Consider the following 27,762-nt stretch of genomic DNA (forward strand, 5'->3'; position numbering starts at 1 on the left):
AGCCGATGGGTCCCCTCCAACCGATGGGTCCCCTCCAGCCGATGGGTCCCCTCCAACCGATGGGTCCCCTCCAGCCGATGGGTCCCCTCCAGCCGATGGGTCCCCTCCAACCGATGGGTCCCCTCCAGCCGATGGGTCCCCTCCAGCCGATGGGTCCCCTCCAGCCGATGGGTCCCCTCCAACCGATGGGTCCCCTCCAGCCGATGGGTCCCCTCCAGCCGATGGGTCCCCTCCAGCCGATGGGTCCCCTCCAAACGATGGGTCCCCTCCAACCGATGGGTCCCCGGTGCGCTTGCACCGCCTGCACTCAGTAACGACACCTGGCCCTATGCAGTAAGTCAATGGGTCGCAATGTAAGTGGGTGACTTTTTAAATCGATTAGTCCAACTGGCGTCTGCCGAGCCGCGTGCGACTCTTTAATCCACCACATGCGGCTTTCTGTTGAAGGGGCATACCGTAGAAAGTAGCTACTATAACAGTAAGAAAGAATGAATGTCTCCCGTGCTGTGCTGAAAACTCAATATTTACAGTGTACACTGAAAACGTGGCTACTTGTCTGGCTCGTGGTCTGTTGAGACGTTGGCCACCGCTGTATTGGTTCGTGCTGGAGCGTGCTTTGACAAGATCCCTGGCCTCAGGAATACAATCCTTTGTATCTCCCCCCCCCCCGTATAATGCCTCCCCCCTCTTAGTAGGCCGTCCCATTGGGTTTCTCCGGCTGAGGTTCCCCAGTTGCGGTTTCACTCCGTGAACGCTTTAATAGCTCCGCCGCCTCTCACACGACGAGGGGAGGGGCAGGCAGGGCTCTCTCTCTCGACAGGAGAGAGCGAGAAGAAGAGTCGACGGAGTCACTGCTGGCAAAGAGTGAGGAGCAGCGCTCCCAAGAGCTGCTGGGCGGAGGGAGGAGGAGGAGGTCGTGGTGGTGGTGGTGGAGGTATCTGCACGGACTCTGGGCGTTGGCACGAACGGAGACGAACAGATTTTGGAGGAGCTCCGGACGGAGCAGGAGCGAAGTGAAGTCTCGGAGTCAGCTCCGATTGGGAGATTTGATGGCGGTGAGTCGTCTCGCCCCCCGTGATGACACCGCGCGCATTCCACCTCCTTTGGTCCGCTGGAATTGGTGGCGCGCTCGCGACGAATGTTGTTGACGTCTCGTCGTTTTAAGATACCAACCCGGACCTGTTTCGTGAGTCGTTACTGGGTCTATAACAAGTATAACCCATAAAAACAAAGTTTTTCACTATAAATCCTTTATATGCGTGGCGGCTAGAGTCCTCTCGTCCTCTGGCTTGAGATGGCTGCCACATATGGGTCAGATGATTGCATGCCACCATTAAGCAATTGGTAATTAAATATAATATTTTTGTCCTAAAAAGTGTAAAATTTTGGAAAAAATTTTTTACGAACATTAATTGTCACGCACAACGAGTCTGTGTGGAAAATGTCAGCTCGATTGGATCACGGGAAGTGGGTTAAAAAACGACCGAAAGATTTTGACGGTCGTAAGCAAGCAAGCAAGCGCGCAAGTTAACTTAATATAAAGGATTTAAAAAGGGTCGGCAGCCAAAATAACAATAAGAGTCTTTTTGAAAAATAAGATTTCAAGAGCCGCGATCGCGCACGTGAATAACGTCCAGAATCAGCCCTTAAAGAGCCGCAGGTTGCCGAGCCCCTAGTCAATATCATTAAAACTGTGCTGCAGAGCATCATAATCAATGTCAACAACATCGATATCGGTACTAAACAACTCCTGCCACACGATCTCAGACGCCATCTCCCGGACTGTCCACGTTGACCACACTTATAATGGCTTTTGTAATTCATGACTCTTTGGTTCTTTCGGTAAAGTCACGTAGAAAGAAAGTAAAATCAATAATAGAATACTACGTTTCGATTGCAACACAAGCAACCGTCATCAGGTGTGAATGAATGAATGCTCGGAGAGAGACACGTACACAGAATATAGTTACAGTTACAATGCATATTAATTATAATTAAATAGTTACAGAAAATGGATATAGGTGTAATGTGTTATCAAACTCAGTCACGGTATAATGGATATTATCATTTATAATGGATGGAACTGCAGTTCAATATGATTTCGACTGTAATTGCATTTAACATTGTATTTGTTGATAACTACTTTGATGTAACCAATTGGATGTGATTATACTGTATCTGCACGATAACTGGATAAACCCACAACTCATTCCAGTGTAGTCCCACGCCTTGTGTGGCGCCTGCAGCCGAGGTGAAGTATCTTGAAACATAAATAAAATTAAACGTTGCCTTGCAAACCTAAAACATCACCAACATTTTTATTCTATATTAATACAATCACCTAAACCTTTAAAAAAACGCACATTTAATCAACCTACTATATACAATCCACGAATTAAATTGAATGTTATTACTAACTGGATATGGTTATATCTGTTATACAGTAATTGTACATTACAACTAATTGGATATGATTGCAACCAATTAAATGTTTAATATACAATTGCATTCATCATCACAGCCCGGAGTCATCCAGGTGTAACCTATTGGCTATGATTACACTGTGTAACACATTTTTATTGTTCCTGGGTTGTACATATTATTTCCTAATTGCTTATGCCTCAAAAGTACAAAACATGTCTATTATTCCCCACAAACTTTGCTTTTGTGACCAGGACAGCGATATTTTGAAATGTACATATTGTCAATGAGAAAACGGGCGACTTTGTGTCTTTTCGTTCACATAAAGTCAGAAAAAAACAACATGAATCAAAATTAACATGCATTTATACTAAAGTAATACAAAAATGACTACGAAAGATTTAGACACCAAGGCGCACTACCACAGGCGGGACTGGCCACAACGGACCCAGTTCTCTTTGGGGAGGAACAATGTCAAGTGGGAGCCACTGGTGGACCCCCGGAAGGTGCTGATGCCACCACTGCACATCAAATTGGGCCTTATGAAACAATTTGTCAGAAGTGTAGATAAGGTGTCGGCAGCCTTCAAGTACCTTCAAGACTTCTTCTCTTCGCTGTCTGAGGCAAAGGTCAAAGCCGGTGTCTTCGTCGAACAACAGATAAAGAAGATCCTGGAGTGCAATTAATTCCCCAAGAAGCTCACTAGTAAGGAGAAAGCGGCTTGGGACAGCTTTGTCGCAGTGGTTCGTGGCTTCCTGGGCAATCACAAGGCCGAAAACTATGTGGAGCTGGTTGAGACTCTGGTGAAGAACTACGGCACAATGGGCTGTAGGATGTCCCTCAAGGTCCATATCCTTGATGCTCATCTTGATAAATTCAAGGAGAACATGGCAGCGTACTCGGAGCAAGGCGAGCGCTTCTACCAGGATATACTGGACTTTGAACGCCGCTACCAAGGACAGTATAACGAGAACATGATGGGAGACTACATTTGGGGGCTGATTCGTGGAAGTGATTTACAGTATAATCGTAAATCTCGAAAAACTACTCACTTCTAAATCTTTTGTAGTCATTTTTGTATTACTTTAGTATAAATCATGTTAATTTTGATTAATATGTTTTTTTTCTGACTTTATGTGAACGAAAAGATACAAATTCGCCCGTTTTCTCATTGAAAATAGGTACATTTCAAAATATCACTGTCCTGGTCACAAAAGAAAAGTTTGTGGGGAATAATAGTAATTTTCTATACTTTTTAGGCATGATCAATTACGAAATAACACTTACTATCCAGGAACAAAAATTGTGTCACATAGTGTTATGAATGTAATTGGATAGTTATGAAAACTGTACGATTTGATGCAATGTATCACGTTAATCTTGAGAATAGGGTTCATCCTTTTTTCTGGCAACAAACAGCTGTGTTAAGATATTAGAACACCAAAATTAAACCTTTTACAAGGAATCATGTCAGTTTCAGTTTTCAGTTTAATTTATTAGGTATAGCCCTGTGAGCCATTCGGCTCTTGAATCGGGTGCAACCGCAACAAACAAGAAACAAAAACATGAACAAGTCTGCATTAACCACAATACTTTTGGCGTCCTCTGGTCTAACACCGTTTTGAGACTAGGCTCAAAAGAAAGCTGTAAGGGAAAACCTACTGTCATATTTTGGTACTGGCAAAGGAGATCCCATTACATTAATTGTATTTGTTTTAAAATGAACACCCTGTGGCCTAAATGCATTTATTTACAGAGATGTGTTATTGTGAGGGCGTGTGTTCACTTGTATCCGTGCTACAAATTTAAAAATACATATATTTAATTCTAGATTTGAAGCTTTCGTGACTGCAAGAATTCATACTCTTAGTTCTTTCGGTAAAGTCACGTAGGTAAAAAATGAAATTGTTTTATTTTTATTAATTAAATTTTTTTACCTACTTGACTTTACCGAAAGAAATAAGAGTATACATATATTTAACTTATCGTCGAATAAACATCGCTGTGAAGTAAAGATTAAGATAAGCTGAAGCATATTCTTTGGGTCTTTCGGTAAAGTCACGTAGATAGGTTCAAATTAAAATAAAATAAAACTACGACGTTTCGATCACAACACAAGCGGTCGTCATCAGGCGAAGCAATCAAATCGTCTCTGAACGTTGGTGTTGTCCACACAGCACGTACCATCAGCTTACTCACTGCAGGCCGAGTTTACCTACAGGAGAGAGGCCAAGAACAGGTTCAGATCCTACAGCCGCCTCGATGCAAATCGGAGGATCTTTGAATTCGTGTTAACATGGATGTGTAAATCATCATCATCAGCAGCAGCAACATACGGGGCTTGGTCATTAAAGAGGGCGTATTTCAAACTCCTGGCTTTGACATTCCTCCTCCTCGAAGACACTGGCGTAACTATCAACCCCATCAGAACATCCCATGCCTCCGATTAGCACGTTGTCAACGTACGGTACGAAAAAAGTTAGACGTACATACTGTACAACAGGCCCATGAGCACATCTTCAGAAATGGAAAATTAAATACGTGAGCCACAGTCGTGCGAATGCGGCCATGCAACCCAGACTATGGACCGTATTGCAAACCCATAGAGACGCATAGAGATACTCAGAGATACACTAAAGATACGCCACAGTAATGCCATCTCATGGCCATGCAACTCAAACTATGCACCGTATAGTAAAGTCGCTATAGTGTGCCCTCCTTCAACGGAAGAGGAACAGCAAAACGACACCAACTCACTCTTGAAGCCCTCTCGTCGTGGCGAGTAGCAGACCTCGATATTGGTGGCATCGAGCTCATGAACGCATTCCCATTCGCAAGAATGTAATCGCCAAACAAAATTATTCCATAGAGCAGCCATTCAGCTGCTACGTAGGCTGCTTTTGATCACCCAACTCTCTCGATGCATCGTGCGCGAGTGTCCGACGGAGACTACATTCCCTGCGATCACGACCAGCGGCGATCATCGGCGTTCATCTCCCGAACACATTGCTGCAAAGAATAGCATTTGCCACGAAGACGCACGCTTTTTGGGTGCGTCTTACTTTCCGCGGCGTCTTACAGAGTGGCGAGCGCCGCTCTGCAGATGCCCTCCAGGTTATCAGGCGAACGCGCGCACAACACGCAGTGCGCCCTGAAATTCGTGGCTCCGCTCGGGCGTGCGTCAACACGTTCCGTCTCCCAGCCCCTGAGGCTCCGCGAGCTTCTTGAATCGCAAAGGACGTTGTTGTTGTTTTTGTGTGTTGTTATTTAAGCTACAAACCGAAAGCTAGCATCTTGAGAAGTTGTGGGTGAGTCATCAAGTGAGATGAGGCTTCATGTGTAGTTCATCTGTGGCCCATTTCTGGCACTGAATTGCCATACGAAGGCACCGTGACATCAGACAGACACGAATATAACAATATCATACTGAAAGTATAAAATCCGTTGAAAAGAAATACATTTTAAAAGCCCGAGTACAATTCTTAAACTGTTTCCCACCACCATAACCATTGTTGTGTTACTTATATTCTCCACGATGATGTAAATTATTATTTAATATTATGTATTATCCAGTTTTGTTTAAAAAAATAAGACCAGTATCTCTAACACAGAGGGCCATTGCCTCTAAACATCTGAAAGTTCGTTCACCAGGATTAATCCAAGCGAGCAGCTTGACTCTTCTGATGAGACATTGAATGTCAGCAGCAGCCCAGAGTTTGCTTGTGTTGGACCAATCTTGCTGATATGCACTTCCAGAAAGCCGTGTAAAGCCGTGGGTTGTGTAAAACACATTTTGCAATGTTAATTTGTAGAGACAGATCTTGTGAAGGTCAATACAATCCCCATGAGTGATGACAACATCGTGCGATGGCCTTCATCTTCATACAGCAGTGGATTGGCAGTGCGCTGTCAATGATTAACTTTGGGTAATCTGTGTTTTTTTAATTATTCATATTTCCATTATGTTGTCAGGATCTGATTTCATAAGGGGTTGAGGTGTTGTATTTCAAGCTATGAGCAGCAGCAGGTGTGTGAAGTACACAGATGACGATCAGCGACGCCTGCAGGCGGGATGCCCCCACCTACCTGCTGATGATGATGATCACTTGAGAACACCCAATCCGTCTCTTGGGTGAGGTAACGGGGGTGAGGTAATGGGTTTCGCGCCTATCAGCCAGCACGAATTCACGATGAACTTATAACGCACCGTATGTAGCCAGCCGTGCTTATTGGAGGTGAGGGGGAAGGACAATAAACTAAACACAAAAAGCAGTTCTAAAGAAATTCGTTTTCAATCTAGACGATGATTTAAAAGTGCATCACAGCTCCCAGTGGCTTCCTAACATCGGAAGGGAGAGCGTTCCAGACGGCCGCAGAAGCGCGTCTGAAAGCGCCGCGTGATGCGGTGGCCGCCGTCTTTGTTCGATGGCTGAGCCAAACGCTGTGGATCAGAGGCTCGGGGTAGGGCGCGGTGGCAGATGGGGCCCGACCTCTTGCGAGGCAACCTAAGTTCGATTCCCGTTCATGGCAAACTAACATCAATTGCGAGGGATATATCCACACCAATCCTGGGTATTAACGGGAATAAACCCGTTACCTCTCACCAACCGGCATCGACCAGCGTGGTGAAGTATGGTAGGTGAGGGGGCTGGTAGGTGAGGGGGCTGGTGAATGACCGGGCGACTGTGACCGCAGGGAATGGCCGTGCCGTGGCTGCTGGGCGCGGTGCTCGCCCTGCTGGGTTCGCTCCCCGGTGCCGCGGGCTGCCCGCGCGCCTGCACGTGCTACGTGGACACGGACGTCCACTGCACCTTCAGATACCTGCACGCGGTGCCGCCCGGCCTGCCCGGGCACGTGCAGAGAGTCAACCTGGGGTGTGTGCGCATCATCACCATCGTCAGCATCATTACTGCATCATCATCACCACTACCATCATCAACCTCATGAGCGTCATCACTACATCGTCATAATTATCACCATCTTTATCGTCTGCATCTTCATCATCACTGCTTCATCATTATCATAATATCAATATATCATCAATCTTGAATCGCTGCATAATGAATAATAATCATCACTGCCACCATAAATACTTTATCAGCATCAACATAATCAGCGTCCATAATCATCACAAACAACGTGATTATCATCATCACGATCATCGTTATCCATACTGCTAAAAGGAGTGGCTGGATCGTTGACCGTCGGGGCGTCGCGGTGACTAGATGTTAACTACCTCGCCTGGTATTCAGGAGGTCATGGGTTCGATCGCGACCCTGACGCCTGCTGCTGTATATTTGGAGTTTGCATATCTCTCTCGGCGTGGTCGTGTTCATTTTTCTCCGGTTTCCCCCTCCACATTTAGATCCAGCACTCGCTTAGAGTCTTTGGCTGCTATAAATGTCCACGTTATAAGCCACTCCGATGAGCTACAATTGTGATAGCCAAGTTGCTTTTGAGAAAGAGCTGTACAGCGCAGTGGACTTGCCTGGCAAAATAAAAGCACGTAGTTCAGCTTTATGTGTTCGTTTAGACACGGAGCGATGTGCAAGTGTCCCGTGCTCGCTGTCTGCCCCGCAGGTACAACGGCATCCTGCAGCTCACCGAGCAGTCCCTGCCGGGCCTTCCTCACCTGGAGATGCTGCTTCTGCACAGCAACAGCATCCAGCGGCTCAGCGGGAGGGTCTTCCAGGACCTCAAGTCTCTCACGGTCAGTGCAGTCCACTCGCAGACAGATCATCGTCCGTAATTATCTGTAACATAGCGCTGTGGAGGGGAGGTGTTAGTGCATCACGCCGATGTTTGTGGAGCTGCCAAACCCAATTGGGGCCGCGAGACGGCAGGACAGTGACGATTCCATACAACCAGCGAAGGTCGACCATGAGACATTCTTCTCTGAAGTGATAGCCATTCCATTGTTTTGTCTGAGAGTTTGTGAATGGCAGATATGCCACCGTCACATCAGGTATCCAAACCTTCCAAGGTTTGTGCACAGCCAGTTAAGTGCTGCCCATTGTTTCCATGGAAGGTGAAACCCAGGGCATGGTGGTGTTGATGGACTCGCTGATAAGCTGTGTGTAGTGGAAGCCTGGCAGTGTGGTGGTGGGCTTGCTGATGAGCTGTGTGTAGTGGAAACCTGGCAGTGTGGTGGTGGTGGGCTTGCTGATGAGCTGTGTGTAGTGGAAGCCTGGCAGTGTGGTGGTGGTGGGCTTGCTGATGAGCTGTGTGTAGTGAAGCCGGGCAGTGTGGTGTTGATTGACTCGCTGATGAGCTGTGTGTAGTAAAGCCGGGCAGTGTGGTGTTGATTGACTCGCTGATGAGCTGTGTGTAGTGGAAGCCGGGCAGTGTGGTGGTGGGCTCACTGATGAGGTGTTTGTTGTGCACGTTGCTTGAAGCCCACCGATTGCTCCAGGCCATCTCGATGCTGTAGTCTGCAATCTTGCCTAGTTTGTGCCGCGTGCTTCCAAAGCGGCCGAGTTCTGGACCTCAGCCGTGGACTCGCGACGTTGTTCAGATCATCGCTGCCTGCCAGGAGGTTTGGGACGGCTTCTGCTCAGTCCAGCTGGCAGAGCGTCGCAGCGTCGTGAGAATATACGGTCGCGCGATAATTTGACAGCGCAGCAAACCAAGGGGGGAAATGGCGTATATTTTAAAGGTCCGCGATAGTTCGCATCGTGATGTTCCTTTGAGTATCGATAGTACAGGAAAGAGTTTTAATCAATTTGTAAGGATTATTATAGTGATATTCCCTTGTATGCGTGGGTTTCCTCCAATAGCCCCAGTTTCCTCCCACGTTGCTCAACACTCATCAATGGGATTATCCAAACGTAACATTCAGCACCCTCTTGAAAGCGAGTCAGGGCAATCAGGCTTTCCCGAGTGCAATGTTTACATTATTATTTCTATGATGATGTCATGGTGTGAGGGTTCCCACACTGGACTTTCGCTCTAGAGGTCGTCGGTTCTTTCTCCTGGTGCACGGATTGAACGAATGGTGCAAAGTTTCTTCAAAGTTTATTAAATGCAACCTGCCTCTGTCCACCCAGCAGCATATATGGGTACACCAAGGTTTAGACTATCAGCAGATCACGTGCAGTGGGGTAAAGTGTGGGTAATCCCACCTCTTACAAGATATCTAGCCATCCTGGAAGGGTAGGCCAAACACCGTATAGAGAGGTGCTCAAAAGCTTCGTCTATTGGAGGTTTTTTTTTTCGCTGATAGTGGCGTGTGCAAGGAATTGCAGGGCTGCCTTTTTATATTTTACCTTTACCAATCTTGTCAAACTTTATTAGAATAAAAAGTTTAGTTTGCTGGCTGGCTCGCTGCAGGGAGGAAGGGTTGGCAAGGGGCGGAGAGGTGCTCACGCCCAAAGCACGTGTGAGCTGCTGTTATTATTATTATTAATACAGTCGGGGATGCGTTCCTGAAAGGTCCGACGACGAACATCGAAACGACGTCGATCAAAGTGATTTACAGGGTGCGGTGGAGGCGGAGGCTGAGAGAAAGGACGGACGATGGTGTTGGCGACGTGAGTGTGGGTTAGGTAGCGGTGGTGTTAATAATAAAGTGACGGCGTCCTTGTGAAGCGACGTAAAAGGGGGAGACGTAAAGTCGAGGAATTGCCGTATTTCAATAAATCGAAGGCAGCACGATGACGACTGCCCTGGCCCAGCTGTTGTGACGCTGCCAACCGATGGCCGTGTCTGTCCCCCCCACCCTTCCGTCTCTGCCCAGCTGCTGAAGCTGAGCCACAACAAGGTGCGCTTGCTGGGCCGCGAGGCCTTGAGGGGCCTCGCGTCCCTCCAGCGCCTGCACCTTGACCACAACCAGCTCGAGTTCCTGCATCCGGAGGCGCTGGTGGGCCTCGTGTCACTGCGCTCGCTCTTCCTCGAGGGCAACCGCCTGCGCCAACTGCACCGCGACTCGCTCGTCACCTTCTGGCTGCCGCCGGGGCGCCTACTGCCGGCCTCCTCCTTGCGCCAGCTGCACCTGTCGGGCAACGGGCTGCGCTCGCTGCCCCGGGGCCTGTTCTCGTCGGCGGGCGAGCTCGAGCAGGTGTTCCTGCACGACAACCCTTGGGCCTGCGACTGCGGCCTGCGATGGCTCCTCGACTGGGACCGCGGTGGAAAAGGTGCGCCGGCCGCCGCGGCAGTGCCGTTGGCGGCGACAATGGACCTTTGGCCACCCGTGCGACGGCAGAATGTTCCCGCGAAGATCTCGTTGGCGCCGCGGTGATCGATCGATCTATCGGTCGACCGATTCGTTTATTTGCTAATTTGCATTGGCGACGCGCGCGCAATTTGACCGTAAAGAGGAAGTTCGGAGAGGCGTGCACAGGAGAAGGGGTTGAAGAGAGAGGGGGAGCAGTCGGCGTGAGAGAGCGAGTGAATTCCAGGTGACGTTCAGCCATACCTGGTTCGAAAGATGAAGGAGGCCACGTGAGGCGGATGGGATGGTGCAAGGTTAATTATCGGAGGTTAGTTACAATTCACTCCGTCATAACTTGTGTGTGATTCAGCCACGGTGTAGTGGCTAGCACACTGGACTTGCAGTCCAAAGGTCGCCGGTTCGACCTCCTCGCACGAGAAATTGAAACAAACGATGCAAGATTCTTAAATCAGAATCCCTCTGCCTCATGAGTTGTTGCTCGAGAGACCAGGAGATCGTTCGTTAATCGATGTTCAGTCGCCAGGTTGATGGCATGAGTCGTGAATTCTCACGTAAGCAAGTGGGCTGCGTGAAGACTGTCATCTTCCACTGCCCCCTGCCTCTGTCCACCCAGCAAGTTTCGATGTCGATCACCGGTCACCTGTCACTTATGGTATTGGTGTTGATGGCGATCACGATGCTGTTGATGATGTTCATGATGGTGACCAGGGTACGATTTGATGGGTAGAAAAGACGACATTTCTCTGGCAGCTCTGTCTCTCGTACGTGGCCGACAACGTCCTCCTCGGGGGGGCGAGGGGGTGCGAGGGGCAGGTTACATTTTCCCCTCCCTCGAATTAACGATTGTGAATTGAAATTTTAACTTAAAACTTTCGTGACTGAAGGAATTCATGTTCTTTGTTTCTTTCGGTAAAGTCACGTACATCGAAAAATAATTTGTGATAGCCACACCAAAAGAACCAAAGAATATGATTGTGAATTTAACAATGTGCAGGATTGAGCACGGTTATTGCTCGAACGGGGAGACTGCTTGGGAAGAGCAGTTGCTTTGGGATTGCCGTGGGGTTGCTGTCGGGTTGGGGCTGGCTGCGTGGTGTGGCCAGGGGGGTGGAAGCGCAGCGGTGGGGTTCTTGAGTCCGTCACCACGGAGACGATTCAGTGCCACCCCCTGCCACGCATGGTTTTGTGCTCTCCGGTTTCTCGGCTTTCCTCCGGCGAGAAGTCACGGCCTCTCATTGTTGATGCTGGCCAAACGTCTCATGGTAGCACTGCAGCATTGTAGCAGCACCCTCCTGTAAAAATAGTCTTGAGACTCGGCGAGGCTTCCCGAGGTTAATTGCAGTCTAAATGTTATTATTTCAAAGTGAAATTAACACTCCAATGCAATATGACCTGCTATGCATTCAACTATCGTTATTATTTTCAATTAATTGTCGATCTACTTTTGGATGAAGGACTCTTCATGCCATGTCTGTAATGGGGATCGTTTAACTATACTTCATCACGCTGATTGTACCCCCCTCTCACCCATTTGCCCCACTGGACATTTGACAAAACGCACAACGCCGGCGGTGACGACGTTGACGGCGATGATGGTGATGACGCCCCGTTGCCTTCTCACCGGCAGAGCTTCTCAAGTGCAAGAGGGAGCGAGCACAGGGCGGGAGACTTTGCCCGGTGTGTGCCAGCCCCACCGCTAACAGGGGCCAGGAGCTTTTCACCGTGCCGCAGGAGGCTGTGTCCTGTCGGCGTCCCTCCATCGCCTCGCCCCTCAAGCTGCGCAACGTCTCGCTGTGGGGCGACGTGGGGCCCGACGGGCCCCAGGGCCGACCGCTCGGCAAGGTCGGCCTCGACCTTTCTGACAATGGCGGCAACAAAGGCGGCCTCGGTTGCGACGCGTTGAGGCCGGGCGGCGACGGCGACGGTGGCCGAGGCGCCAAGCTGAACGTCTCCGAAGGGCGCCTGTCGGTCCGGGCTACGATCGCGGTGCGCCTGGCGTGCGCCGTGGAGGCCGGCGACATGGAGAGCTTGTGGAGGATCCTCGCCTACTACAGCGACAGCCCGCTGGTGCTGCGCAGGGAGAGGACATTCCCCGGCGAGCGTGAGGGGTCTGGGCCGAGCTACGCGCAGGCGTCGGACAACGGCTTGGGCTTCTTCAGCGGCGTGCGGGCGGCGGTGAGCGGCGACCTGCCCTGGCTGCTCGACTCGGAGATTTCCCTGAAGTTGAACCGGCGGCTGACCTCCGCCACGAAGCTCTATCTGGACGCGTCGGTGGAAATCGATGTGACCTACGACCTCTCCGACCTGCCGGACAAAAAGAGCCCCTGGGTGATGATCGGAAAGGAGGACGCCGCCGAGTCAGGCCTTGTCGTGGCATCGGGGGCCACGCTGGAGATCGAGTGCCAACCCTGGGGCTTCCCCAACCCGGGCGTGCTCTGGACATTCCCCGATGGCACCCGGCGACCGGCGCCGTACGACGGGCCCGACGGGCGGGTCGCGGTGTCCGCGGACGGCACCCTGACCGTCCGTCTGGCAGCTGCCTCTGACCGGGGCGTCTACCGGTGCGTGGCGAGGGCCGACGAAACGAGTGACGCCGCCGCGTTTAGGGTGGAAGTCGTGGATGGCAACGTGAACGAGCGCAACGCCAACGGCGCCGCCCTCACAGCGGCGAGGAGACAAACGCTGGTGCTCCCGTGCGCCGCCACGGGGAGTCCGGATCCGGAGGTCGCGTGGGTGCTGCCCAATAAACGCGTCGTGCGACCGTCTTCGTCGCCGTCGGACGGGACGTATGTGACCGACAACGGCACGCTGGTGGTGCCGGAGGTCACCGAAGGCGGGTTTTACCAGTGCGTCGCGATCAACAAGTTGGGCATGGAGCGACTGGTCCACAAAGTGGAGGTCACCGCGGCAAGCGGCGAGGGCGGGCGCGTGACGAACGAGATCGTGGAGAGTGTGGAGACGGCGACCCCGGTCGCGTCGCCCACGAGAGCGCGGGATGAACTCGCCGCCGGGCGTTACATTCCGCGGGAGGTCACGGAGGGGCATGTAGTGACAGCGAGGGCCCAGCTCACCACGCTGGGGCCAAGCGTTGCGACGCAGGGACGACGCGAAGAACCAACGAGCACCACGATGGAGACCGAAGACCTCGACAACAACCTCGATGATGATGATGATGGTGACAATGAAGGCGAGAGATCGGTGAAGACTGAGACGAAAACTCTCGGCTCCCGCAATCGACCTCACTCAACACTGTCGAGATTTGGCCCTGGCTGGTGGGCGAAGGTGCTGGAGAATGTCCGCAACAAAATAAGTCCCCGAGTGAGACCCACACTGTCGGTGCTGCCCCACACAAAGCCACCACACACAACCTCTCCCGCCAGGATAGAGGAAAAGGAGGAGGAAGAGGAGGAAGAGGAGGAGAAGACAGAGGAGGAGGATAACAAAGATGTTACAGAGGAGGGAGGTGGGAGGTCGCGGGCCGATGATGAATCGACACGTGGGAGCGATGGTAGGGCCGAGGCTGAGAACGAGGAGTCGTCGGCGGACGATGTGGACGTGGCCGTCGCTAAATTTAACCCCAACCCCACGCCACAGCCTCCATATCCTCCTACCACTAGACCGGGAATAGTTTCTGTACCCCGCGCTGTCCCTTCACCACCCATCAACCGGATCTTAACACCCGAGCCGTTGGGAGAAGACAGCGCGATGGAGCCCAACTACCATCTCAATTCATTCTCGGAGGGTACGGACGGCCAGCGGGCCAAATGGCACGACATCCGTCCGACAGAAAAAAGTGAAACGGCCACCGCTGCACATATTGAGGAAGAAGAGGAGGAAAAAGAGGAGGCAAAAGAGGAGGAGGAAGAAGCAACAAATTCCTTCCACCATGAAGAGATGCACACGGACAGACATCACATGCAAGATCCAACGGCTCGCACAGCCTCACGGGAAAATGCAGCCAGGCCCTACGAGCCTGGCGTGGATGAACTTGATGGTGGCGGTGTAGTGAGGGACACGTTCGATTCCCCTCGCACGGACGAGCCAGAGGCTCCGACCAAATCACAGGCGGCTCTCCCCGGGGACAAACGCGAGCTCGCCGAGGCCACGTCTGTCGACGGTCGAACGTCGTCGCTCGGGCGGCATCGCCCCGGCGGCAGCGAGCAGCCAAGCTCCCGGGGCGACTCGGTCGAGACGAGCAAGGGCGGCGGCGGCGCAGGGAGCGAAGGAGGCGGAATGAGAACTGGAGCGTGGGGGAGCGCTTACGACAGGACGCTCGGACGTAGCGAGGAGGTGGAGCGAAGGTACGGCCCGCGCATGACGCACCGCTCGGGGGAGACGCAGGGCGGAGCGGCCGGGCGCCACGTGGAGGCCGCGCAGCCCACGCAGCCCACTGGAAAAATGGACAGTGGTGCCGCGTTGGGCCGAGCGGACGACGTAGACAGATCGGGCGGGCACGAGGTAGAGACTCAGGCCGTCGTTACACCAAGACCATCGCACGCGTTCCCCGCACAGGGAGGGAGGGACGAGCAGTCGCAGCTGGTGGGTGGAGCGAGCACAGGGCACGTGGCACGGATGCAGGGTACGGCATCTGCGGTTCTTAGCCTTGGTGGTGCCGCCCCGGTGGGTGCGCCGCCGCTGCCTGCCCAACGTTTCCCAGATCCCGGCGGGGCGGCGAGGTTGCGCCCCCATCACGGCACTCACTCTGCGAGCGCCCCGGTGACGCGGGGAGAAACAGGCAATCAGCTCCGTTTGGGAATCGCACAGGAAGAGAGGCCGCTTCACCCTGGCGGTGTGCAGGGAGTGAATCACTCGCCTCGCAGGACGCACAACCCCATAACTCGTAAGCCGCCGTCTCGGCAGTTCCACCCACAGCAATCTTGGCAAGAGCACCACCATCGCCACAGCAACCGCTATGCGCCCGGTTACTCTCCCGTGCGATATCACCCACTTTTGCCAAAACTCTGGAATTTTTACCCGAGACGGTTGAACGGAGCGGTGACAAACAGACCTGAAATCACGGCGCTGGTTGCGAAACCCACGCCGCCGCCTTTACGCAAGGTGGTTTCGACCGAGCTGGAGGATGACAGGACCAGGACATTTTGGAATCCACTTCCGCCAAGGCCGCACAGCGCCCCGAGGGTCGCCGTTAACTCCCTCGGCACCACTCTGACAGCGACCGAACGCTTTGAAAATCCCCAGGGCGGCGCTGGAGCTCAGAGGTCAACAAACTGGCACCCAAGCAGACGTGGCTCTGGAAATGACCTCATCGGTGCCCTGACCTCGGAAGCAAAAGCCGTAGAACGCCCCAGACAAGCCTCGCCGCGCTCGCAATTACCAAATCCGGGCCCGAGAGGAGGCACGAGGCTCACACAGCAGCAGTCGCCGACGCCGCCACCGCCGGCGCGACTCACGCCGCTCCGCCCCGGCTTTGCCCGGCGCTTTGGGGCGACGGGTTCGGGCGGCGGCGGTTCCGACGCGGGGCACGCGCGGAGAACCAACGGTTCGGACGCGGGAGCCTCCACCGATGTTGTGTTGGACAGGCAAGGGGCGGCCGAGGAGGCGCCGAGTGTCACCGCGGCGGCGGGAGCAGACGCGTTCCTCCCGTGCGGCAGCGTGGGGGGCGGTGGCTTCGTGGACGTGCGCTGGATCAGGGCGAGCACAGGTGCGTCGTCGTCGTCGCCCCCCCCCCAGCCCTCCCGCGTTTGTGTCCACCCCCATCGCCGCTCCGTGCCCGCCCACACCTTTCGCTTCACCGCCAATGAGCGCGTTGCGACGATTTATCGATTGAAATCGAAGCTCGCGCTCAAAGACGCATGCGCGTGCAATCGAGAGCGTAACAGTAAATCGTTTTTAGTTATTTTTTTTTGCATTCATTTACATCCAGGTCGTTCACAATAATAACACCGCTTATGTTTGTAGATCTTATTTCGCACCGTACGTATCTGACTGCGCTAATCAGAGGTGCGGGTAAGCTCACGGGTCGATATAATGTTCATGATGATGACGATGTTCAAAATGTTGACGATGACAGTGATGACATTGACAATAATGAAGCTGCTGCCAATGATGATAATGATGACGTTGAAGAAAATTATTACTCTTGACGTTGAGAATAATGACAATGAGACGAAGACGACGATGATTATTATTCTACTCCTGCCGTCGTTGCTGCCGAGTAAGCCGATGATGACATTGGGCGATGATAATGATGCGCACGCGTCCAGGATCCATCGTCGCATTCTCCTCTGCTCCCTCCGGCCGCCGTGTGGCCGTCCTGCGCGACGGCACGCTCGCCGTCCGCTCCGCCTCTCCCGGAGACGCCGACCGCTACACCTGCGAGACGCCGACGGGCGGCGGCGGCACCGGCGGGGCAACCGTCGCGCTGCGCGTGGAATCGCGCCCGCCCCGGGTGCTGTCCCCCCGCTGGCGCGAGCTCCGCGTGTCCCTGGGCGGCACCGCCGAGGCCGAGTGCGCCGCACAGGGGAGCCCGCCGCCCGCCATCTCGTGGACGCTGCCCGATCATTCGTCCGTGGCCGCGGCGGCGGCGCATCACGGCGGCGGGCGCGTGTCCGTGTCGGAGCGGGCGACGCTGACGGTGCTTGACGTGCGCCCGTCTGATCGCGGCGACTACTCCTGCGTCGCCAGGAGCGCGGCCGGCACCGACGCCATCACCGTCCGCCTGCACGTGCTCCCCGTCGGGCCGACGGTGGTGCGTGGCGCCGCCGCCGTGTCCGTGGCGGCCGGGCGGCCGCTCTCGCTGCCGTGCGCCGCCTCCGGGTGGCCAGAGCCGGCCGTGAGTTGGGCACTGCCGGGGGATGGCGGGCGGCTGCTTCCCGATCGGCGGAGCGGCGCGGGGTCGGGGGTGCGGGTTTTCGCCAACGGCACGCTGCTGGTGCCGGCGGTAACGCGGCACGACGCCGGCACGTACAGGTGCGCGGCCGCCAACGTGGTCGGCGTCGACAGTGCCGACGTCCTCGTCACGGTGCTGGGGCCGCCCCGCGTGGCGGCGCCGCCGCCGGCGGACGTCGCCGTGCCTTACGGGGGCGCCCTCCGCCTGCGCTGCGTGGCCGAGGGAGAGCCGCAGCCGGTCGTGGTGTGGCGGCTGCCATCGGGCGGGACGGCCAGCATGTGGTTCGCGTGAGTGGCTCTTGTCTCGCGCCCGCGGTTTCCAACAATAATCGAAATCGTTCATCCACGAGCTCCGTCTGTCTGCCATGGTGGGGCATGCCTGCTCTCTGAATGATAATTCGACGCGAGTCACGCGAGGGTACGGTTCAACCCTACAGAAAACCGGCCGAATTAATTGCGTTGACCCGAATCCCTTAAGACGAAAATCAACGCTTAAAGGATCCCACCGCTTACCCCGCCACTCACCCCGCCGCTCCGCTCCCTCCCACCCTTCCACCCGCTCCCCGCCTCCCCCCCGCCCAGTGCGGATCGCCGCGTGCGTGTGCTGCCCGACGGCAGCCTGGCGCTGGACGGGGCGGTGGCGTCTGACGCGGGGCGCTACGTGTGCACGGTGCGCAACCGGTACGGCGAGGACAGCGCCGCGGCCGCCGTCTCCGTCACCATGCGCCCGGCTCGCATCGAGCGCCACTCCGGGGACACCCGAGCCTCCGGCGGCGGCATCAAACAGAGCGTGCGTCACGGCGCCGACCTCCGCTTCGACTGCGTGACCTCCGGCTGGCCGCGACCCCACGTCTCATGGAGCCTACCCGACGGCGCGGTGGTGCCGGCCGATTCCAGAGCCCGAGCCGGCGGCGATGGCGGCACCGCAGCGACGTTGGCAGCGGGCGGCGCTCGGCGGTACGCGGCGTTCGGCAATGGCACGCTGGCGCTGAGGGGCGTCGGCCCGGCGGACGGTGGGGACTACACGTGCTACGCGGAGAACGCCGTGGGCTGGGACGCCATGGTGGTGCGCGTCGCCGTCGAGGGACAGGTGGGGGACAGCAGAGCGCCGGTGGTGGCGGCACGCCGGCAACATTACGGTGAAGCTCTTCTTAACTGGCGCCGTGGGATTACCGGCGGTGCAAATGCACGTCGCAGCCCACAGTTGCCAAGTAATAGCTTTACTCATCCATCGTCTGCATTACTATCATCTCCACTGCCTCCACTCGCTAAGGAATCAATCTTGGGAGGTGACGTGGTCTTCGCGGTCGCGTGTTCGCCACTTGTTGCACGGGCTCGTGGTTCGAATCAAGCGGCCGCCCCGGTTACTATTGCAGTGTGAACCGTAACAATTCTAAGCACCCTCTGGTTCACAGCGCACAATCAAGATCCCGTGGGCTGGCATCGTGGTCCAAATGTACTCATTTGGACCAGGAAAGGTGAGCAAAACCCTCCTGAAAAGAGTCATGAGGCTACTATAAAAACAGCATAATCATATAAAAATATAGCTCAATTGGTTATTAATCACTGCCTTGTCTGGTAAGCACATTAAACATGGTCAGAGTTGTATATGACGTGTTAAATCTTACCATCATTATGACAACCATCATCATTGCTATCACTGCTTTTATCATCGTTACCATCACCATTGTCATCATCACTTTCATTATCTCAATCATCATTAACATCATCTTATCATTAACAACATCAACACCATCGCCTCCATCATCATCATCATCACCACTGTCACCATCGTTGGTATCAACCAGGCCCCACAGATCCAGGACAAGCCAGAGCGAGCGGTGGTGCGCATCACGTCGGGAGGCTCCGTCGCCCTCGAGTGTCGCGCGTCGGGCGACCCGGCCCCGCTCGTCACGTGGCGACTTCCCGACGGCTCCCAGCTCCCGCCGCCATCGTCGCCGCCTTCCTCGCCGCGGAGGCCTCGCTCGTCGCGCACGCCGGGCCAGGAGGCCCCGCGCCGGGCGGCGCTGTCGGTGCGCGGGGAAGACTCGGCGTTGGAGGTGCGCGGGGCGCGGATCGCCGACGCCGGGCGCTACGTGTGCGTGGCGCGGAACGCGGCCGGCGAGGACTCGCGTGCCGTGCGGCTCGACGTGCTGCCGGCGCCACCCTCCATCAATGGACGCGCCGGCAGCAGCCCCGAGATCAAGGGTGAGACTCGTCGCCCGGTCCCCTCGTCTCCCGGTCCCCTTTGTATGTACAGTGAGGGAAAAAAGTATTTGATCCCCTGCTGATTTTGTACGTTTGCCCACTGACAAAGAAATGATCAGTCTATAATTTTAATGGTAGGTTTATTTAAACAGTGAGAGACAGAATAACAACAACAAAATCCAGAAAAACGAATGTCAAAAATGTCATAAATAGATTTTCATTTTAATGAGGGAAATAAGTATTTGACCCCTCTGCAAAACATGACTTAGTACTTGGTGGCAAAACCCTTCACAGAGGTCAGACGTTTCTTGTAGTTGGCCACCAGGTTTGCACACATCTCAGGAGGGATTTTGTCCCACTCCTCTTTGCAGATCTTCTCCAAGTGATTAAGGTTTCGAGGCTGACGTTTGGCAACTCGAACCTTCAGCTCCCTCCACAGATTTTCTATGGGATTAAGGTTTGGAGACTAGCTAGGCCACTCCAGGACCTTAATGTGCTTTTTCTTGAGCCACTCCTTTGTTGCATTGGCCGTGTGTTTTGGGTCATTCTTATGCTGGAATAGATATATAGATAGATCGTTTATTGTCATTATCACCAGTACAACGAAATTTAAAATGCTCACCAGTCAGGGCATCATTCATAATTTAAATTAAATAAAACAAGAAAATAAAAATAAAATTAAATGAAAGATAATAAATGTATACTATATATAAAAACAGCCCAAGTATACCCACATACCCACATAAGGTTACATTTTGTCATTGCACATCTCTATTTCACAGTCAATTGTAAACACTATTACTTAATAATTAATTCGCATTATTGAGTGTGGTGATCGCTGTAGGATAAAAGCTCTGTTTGAATCTGTTTGTCCTTGTTTTGACTGATCTGAATCGTCTGCCTAATGGCAACAGCTCAAACAGTGAGTGTCCAGGGTGAGAAGAGTCCTTTATAATGTTCTGTGCTTTTTTTGATGCAACGTGAACTGTGTAGTTCTTCCAGTGTGGGGAGATGGCAGCCGGCGATCTTTTGGGCTGTGTTGATGACCCTCTGGAGCGCTTTCCTCTGAGCCACTGTGCAGCTGGTGTACCATACACAGATGCAGTATGTAAGAATGCTCTCGATGGAGGCTCGGTAGAAGGACACCAGCAGTTTCTGTGTGATGTTATTATTCCTGAGAATTCTCAGGAAGTAAAGTCTCTGCTGGGCCTTTTTCAGAAGCTCAGTGCTGTTGGCGCTCCAGGTCAGGCCCTCCCCAATGTGGACTCCCAGGAAGCAGAAATCTGCCACCCTCTCCACACAGTCCCCGCTGATGATTAGTGGTGGAGTGTCCGTTTTCTTTCTCCTGTAGTCTATTATGAGCTCTTTGGTCTTTGCGGTGTTAAGGAGCAGGTTGTTGCCCCTGCAGTATGCTGTCAGCCGCTCCACCTCGTCCCTGTAGGCAGACTCATCCCCCCCAGAGATGAGCCCCACCACTGTGGTGTCATCAGCAAACTTCACAATGGTGTAGCTATGGTGGACGGCGGCACAGTCATGTGTGTAGAGGGAGTAGAGCAGGGGGCTCAGTACACAGCCCTGGGGGGAGCCGGTACTGAGGCTCAGGGCTGTGGATGTATGACGGCCCACTCTGACCCTCTGTCTGCGGCCCGAGAGGAAACTATATATCCACATGCAGGTGGAATGTGGAATCCCCAGGTCGCCCAGTTTTTCCACCAGTTTGTGTGGGAGGATGGTGTTGAACGCGCAACTGTAATCCACGAAGAGCATCCGCACATAGCTCCCCTGCTGCTCCAGGTGTGACAGTGCAGCATGTAGTGCTGTGGCCACGGCGTCCTCCGTGGATCGGTTCGCTCTGTAGGCAAACTGGTGTGGGTCAAGGTTTCGGGGCAAGCTTCCTATGATGTGACTCCGGACCAGTTTTTCAAAGCACTTCATCACCACTGGCGTGAGTGCTACTGGCCGGTAGTCGTTGTAGCTGGAAATGTGGGTTTTTTTGGGCAGCGGGACTATGGTGGAGGACTTTAGGCAGGTTGGTACAGTGGACTGTTCCAGAGACAGGTTGAAAATCCTTGTGAAGACTCCAGCCAGCTCGTCAGCACAGTCCCTCAGCACACGTCCCGGGACGCCATCAGGTCCCGCAGCCTTCCTCGGGTTGACGGCCCGCAGCGTGCGCCTCGACCCATTTTCAATGCCTGGCCAAGGGAAGGAGGTTCTCACCCAAGATTTGACGGTACATGGCCCCGTCCATCGTCCCTTTGATGCGGTGAAGTTGTCCTGTCCCCTTAGCAGAAAAACACCTCCAAAGCATAATGTTTCCACCTTCATGTTTGACGGTGGGGATGGTGTTCTTGGGGTCATAGGCAGCATTCCTCCTCCTCCAAACACGGCGAGTTGAGTTGATGCCAAAGAGCTCCATTTTGGTCTCATCTGACCACAATACTTTCACCCAGTTGTCCTCTGAATCATTCAGATGTTCATTGGCAAACTTCAGACGGGCATGTATATGTGCTTTCTTGAGCAGGGGGACCTTGCGGGTGCTGCAGGATTTCAGTCCTTCATGGTGTAGTGTGTTACCAACTGTTTTCTTGTTGACTATGGTCCCAGCTGCCTTGAGATCATTGACAAGATCCTCCCGTGTAGTTCTGGGCTGATTCCTCACCGTTCTCATGATCATTGCAACTCCACGAGGTGAGATCTTGCATGGAGCCCCAGGCCGAGGGAGATTGACAGTTCTTTTGTGTTTCTTCCATTTGCGAATAATCGCAGCAACTGTTGTCACCGTCTCACCAAGCTGCTTGACGATGGTCTTGTAGCCCATTCCAGCCTTGTGTAGGTCTACAATCTTGTCCCTGGCATCCTTGGAGAGCTCTTTGGTCTTGCCCATGGTTCAGAGTTTGGAATCTGATTGATTGATTGCTTCTGTGAACAGGTGTCTTTTATATAGGTAACAAGCTGAGATTAGGAGCACTCCCTTTAATAGTGTGCTCCTAATCTCAGCTCGTTGCCTGTATAAAAGACACCTGGGAGCCAGAAATCGTTCTGATTGAGAGGGGGTCAAATACTTATTTCCCTCATTAAAATGCAAATCAATTTATAACATTTTTGGCATGCGTTTTTCTGGATTTTGTTGTTGTTATTCTGTCTCGCACTGTTCAAATACACCTACCATTAAAATTATAGACTGATCATTTCTTTGTCAGTGGGCAAACGTACAAAATCAGCAGGGGATCAAATACTTTTTTCCCTCACTGTATGTGTGTGTATGTATGTATTTTGAACTTCTTTCACACCCTATGTAGCGAACCATGCTAATCAGAGGTGCGGGGCAAGGTCAACAAACACATAAAGCAGTTATAAAAAATGAGTTTCAATCTAGACTTAAAAGTGCATAGCTCCAGTGGCTTTCTAATATCGGAAGGAAGAGGGTTCCAGACGGCCGCAGAAGCGCATCTGAAAGCGCGCGATGCAGTGACCGTCTTTGTTCGTAAGGTGCACATGCTCTTAACAACAGCAGCAGTGATCTATCCACTGGATGATGGCATACCTCAACAGTTTGCCATTCCTCATGGGTCCACGTTGAAATGATTCACGTGGCTCCGCACACGAGCCGTAGAGTTCCCTGGCTGTGCCGAGGTACTATGCGAGCACCACTGAGATCTTGGCTTGAAGCCCTTCTGCAGGCTCTGTCTCTCTTTTGTCCCCCTTTCAGCAGGCTCATAATTGTCAATTCAGAGCACCAAGCCATAATCTGAGCTCTTTGTGAAGAGCTCACGAAGGCGGTGTCAGACATAATGAACCTGCACTGCTCACATTCTGCTGTCAAGCTCTGCAGCTGGGTTCATAGTGGCCATGTCAGGGCACTGAGCCAGTACCGCAGAGATCCTTTGAGCCTTGAAGTTGGCGGGTGTCTTTCTGACCTTCAGAAGGCTCGTCATGGCCACGCCGGTGGCAGTGAGCCAGTGCTGCCGGCACGACGACGCAGGCGTCTCCAGCGTGGCGAGCTCTCGGCAGCACGCGACGACCCACGTCGCGTTTGCACAAAGCGACCGGACGAGGCAACACGATCCACGGAAAACAGCGGTGCCCTAGAACCATGGGGACCATTATGGCCTCTAAGGCCTCGACACTCGAAGCTGACCCCTCTGACCCCTCTCTGATCGCAGTGGGACCCCACGTGGGGGGGGGGGGGAGGGGAGGGTTGTGATACGTTCGCTTGAGAATCCCTGCGCTCGATAAGTAAAAGGACAACGGGGCTGAGCGTGGTGACGCAAGCACAGGTTATCCTGTTACCAGCCGATGACCGGATTAGTCTTAAACAACGTCCAAGCTCGTCGAGATCTCAGAAGCTAAAGCAGCATTGAGCCTTCTCAGTGCTTGAAGGTATTGGCTTGGGCTGCAAGGCGGTCACCAGGTGGGTACAGCGATGGATATGTATTTACGCGTGTTGAACTTCTTTCACACCGTACGTAGGCAACCGTGCTCATTGGAGGTGCGGAATCATTGAATCCATCCGTGTGGAGCTTTGAGTGTTATTCTCACGTACCAATCATTTAAATTGAAAACTTTGTTTCGGAGTGTTTTTTGTGTTTAGTTTGTTGACCTTCCCCCGCACCTTCGATTAGCACGGTTGGCTACGTACGATGCGAAAGAAGTTCAACATACATACAATCAGTACCCTAATTTCCCCCCACAAATGCGCATTAATACATAACATCGCAATGAGAGGCTTTCCTAAACAAATAGAGGGTATCACCGTCATTGCATCTCCCTTACAGGCCTGTACCACGTCCACCTCGTGAAACACTGGAACAGCTGCCGCTGGCATCCCCTTGGCAGGACATTGGAATGGTTGAGATTGGATGTGAAGTTCGGGCGTTTGAGTCGCAAATGTTTGTAAGCGCCGACGAATACCAACCCTCCGTATCCTCGATGCTCCTCCTGCAGACTCGGTGGCGCAGGGCGCGCGCAAGCTGCTGCCCTGCGCCGCGGACGGAGACCCCCGACCCCACGTCGTGTGGATCACGCCCTCCGGCGCCTTCCTGCCGGTGCCACACTCCTCCGGTCGCCTGCTGACCCACGCTGACGGCTCTCTGGAGATCCGCTCGGCGGCACGCTCCGACGCCGGGCGCTACGTGTGTGTGGCGCGCGGCGCCGACGGTGGCGGGGACGCCCGCCTCTCGGTCGACCTGACCGTGACGGGCGCCCCCGCCCCGCCCTCCTTCCTCGCGCCCACCGCGGAGCGCGCCGAGGTCGCCCTGGGGGGCTCCGTGGCGCTGGCCTGCCCGGCGCGCGGGGAGCCGCCCCCGCGAACGACGTGGACACTGCCCGGCGGCGCCCAGCTGGCCCGCGGCGGCACCCGCGGCACGCGCTTTTCGGCGGGCCTCGACGGCGCCCTGCTGGTGCGCGGCGCGACGCCGGCCGACGCCGGCGTCTACCGCTGCTCGTCGCGCGGCCCAAATGGCGCGGCCGACAGGGCGGTGCTGCTGGAGGTCGGGCCGCGGCCGCGGATCGCGTGGATGTCGGGCGGCACCGTCGCGGCGCTCGCCGGCGACGCGCTATGGCTGCACTGCGTCGTGGCCGCCGGGCGCGCGTCGTGGCGGCTGCCGAGCAGCATCACCGTCGAGGTCCCCGGCGCGAGCGGCCGCCGCACGCTGTTCGCGAACGGCACGCTGGCGGTGCGCGACAGCTTGACGCGCGACGGCGGGGCGTACGTGTGCACCGCTCGTGGGGCCGCCGGCGCCGCCGCCGACGGGGAGAGCCGGACGGTGCGGGTGGTGGTGGTGGCACAGGCCCCACGCATCGTGGACGGGCCGCCCCCCGCCATGGCGGTGCTCCGCGGCGCTCCGCTGCGCCTGCCGTGCACGGCAAGCGGCGCCCCCGGGCCTGAGGTAGGGTGGGAGCTGCCGGACGGGGCGCGGCTGTCGACGGGGACCCCAGCGATGCGCTCGGCGCGGAGCGGCCGCTACGTGCTCGCGGGCGGCACGCTGGTCGTGGCGGCGGCCGCGGCGCGCGACGCCGGCTTCTACCGATGCTCGGCAAGGAATGCCGTCGGGGAGGAGTGGCGGCGCACGAGCGTGCGCGTGGTGTGACGCGGAGTGCGGGGGGCCTGCCCTTCGGGGCGGCCGCCGGCGACCATGGAGAGACTCCATTTGGGGGTTCCGGGTTCACCTCTCGATTACAAAATTGGCGGGGTTTTATTCAATAGGGATTTTGGAGGAAAAGCAGCAAGACAAATGAATTAATTCTTTAAATAAATGTATCTCACGCACAGGAAGAAAATGTATGCCGTCTTTTAAACTTTACGGATTCATTTAATTTACAATGCAGAGAATACAGTTTAGATTGACTCCCCCTCTCTCTTGCCTATGGCTGGAAGAATCAACCAGGAAAGGGATTTAAATAGGCCAACGTGACGCGTTATGTCCAACCATGGATGGTTACTTATTGTGATGCTTTGGTATAAACGCACGCATAAATTACAAGACGCGATACCAGGAGTGTCCGTCACAGAGAAACGAGCCGCTTGGGAGTATCGAGATGTCACTGGACTCATGCAATGACCTGGGGACCACAGTGAGGCACGCACTACTGGCTCTTATTGACAATTATATTTTTAGTACATTATTGGTTCTCCGGTTGAAATTCTTACCTTTCCGATACATGCGTCAATATTGTTTGTAATTTGAGAAAAAAAACAAATGTGCATGCAGATGTAACTTTATTTTTAATCTTTATGGAACGAAACATGCAAGACGGAACAAGCCAAACTCAGCAATCATTGGAAAGATGTCATCAACCACTTTGGGTCATGACTTGATTTGTGTTTTTTTGTCAACCCCCACCGTCAGCAGTGTGGGTGTGTGGAGAGAGGTGAAATGATTGTCTGGTGGCCCTTTGATTGGTGGAGACCCACTGCAGGTTAGTTGCTTTCTCCAACATTAACATAAGCTGCCCCGCCCATGCTGCTGACACACTTGGGCTACATTGACATAAGCTGCCCCGCCCATGCTGCTGACACACTTGGGCTACATTGACATAAGCTGCCCCGCCCATGCTGCTGACACACTTGGGCTACATTGACATAAGCTGCCCCGCCCATGCTGCTGACACACTTGGGCTACATTGACATAAGCTGCCCCGCCCATGCTGCTGACACACTTGGGCTACATTGACATAAGCTGCCCCACCCACACTATTGACACACTTGGGCTACATTGACATAAGCTGCCCCACCCACACTATTGACACACTTGGGCTACATTGACATAAGCTGCCCCACCCACACTATTGACACACTTGGGCTACATTGACATAAGCTGCCCGCCCATGCTGCTGACACACTTGGGCTACATTGACATAAGCTGCCCCGCCCATGCTGCTGACACACTTGGGCTACATTGACATAAGCTGCCCCGCCCATGCTGCTGACACACTTGGGCTACATTGACATAAGCTGCCCCGCCCATGCTGCTGACACACTTGGGCTACATTGACATAAGCTGCCCCGCCCATGCTGCTGACACACTTGGGCTACATTGACATAAGCTGCCCCACCCACACTATTGACACACTTGGGCTACATTGACATAAGCTGCCCCACCCACACTATTGACACACTTGGGCTACATTGACATAAGCTGCCCCACCCACACTATTGACACACTTGGGCTACATTGACATAAGCTGCCCGCCCATGCTGCTGACACACTTGGGCTACATTGACATAAGCTGCCCCGCCCACACTATTGACACACGTGGGCTACATTGACATAAGCTGCCCGCCCATGCTGCTGACACACTTGGGCTACATTGACATAAGCTGCCCCGCTTGTGTTGTGACTGAAACGTCGTGGTTTTTTGTTTTCTGTTTTCATTATTTTAATTTTTCTATCTACGTGACTTTACCGAAATAACCAAAGAATAGGTCAGACGTAATAACAGACGGAAAGGATTTGATTCTTAAATTGAATTTTGACGATCCCTTGATTCATTAATCACACTTCCCCAAATGAATTGTGATAATCCCTAGATTCGTGACAATTCCCCAAATAGTTGGTGGCCATTCTACAGATCCTGGGCAGGGGGGGGTTGCTGTGGGAGTAGAGTCATCGTTG

General features: G+C 53.9%; 1 protein-coding gene across 2 annotated transcripts; it reads left to right on the forward strand.

Annotated features, from left to right (window-relative positions):
• Positions 1–925: 925 nt before the first annotated feature.
• On the forward strand, positions 926–27,467 carry LOC133353853 (matrix-remodeling-associated protein 5-like). 2 transcript variants are annotated; one of them, XM_061570302.1, is made up of 10 exons: positions 926–1,055; positions 7,117–7,295; positions 8,002–8,131; positions 10,157–10,553; positions 12,219–14,892; positions 16,132–16,253; positions 16,816–17,728; positions 18,023–18,530; positions 19,249–19,648; positions 24,593–27,467. In XM_061570302.1, exons 1-10 carry the CDS (start codon positions 1,050–1,052, stop codon positions 25,735–25,737), a joined length of 6,474 nt encoding a protein of 2,157 aa, XP_061426286.1. In that variant the 5' UTR covers positions 926–1,049; the 3' UTR covers positions 25,738–27,467. The 2 variants fall into 2 exon arrangements, with proteins under 2 accessions (XP_061426286.1, XP_061426285.1); XM_061570301.1 differs by having other exon boundaries at positions 12,219–16,253.
• The last annotated feature ends 295 nt before the right edge of the window (positions 27,468–27,762 follow it).

Source organism: Lethenteron reissneri, chromosome 45 (genome assembly GCF_015708825.2).
Source record: "Lethenteron reissneri isolate LAM-NWPU_2019-01 chromosome 45, ASM1570882v1, whole genome shotgun sequence".
NCBI lineage: Eukaryota > Metazoa > Chordata > Hyperoartia > Petromyzontiformes > Petromyzontidae > Lethenteron > Lethenteron reissneri.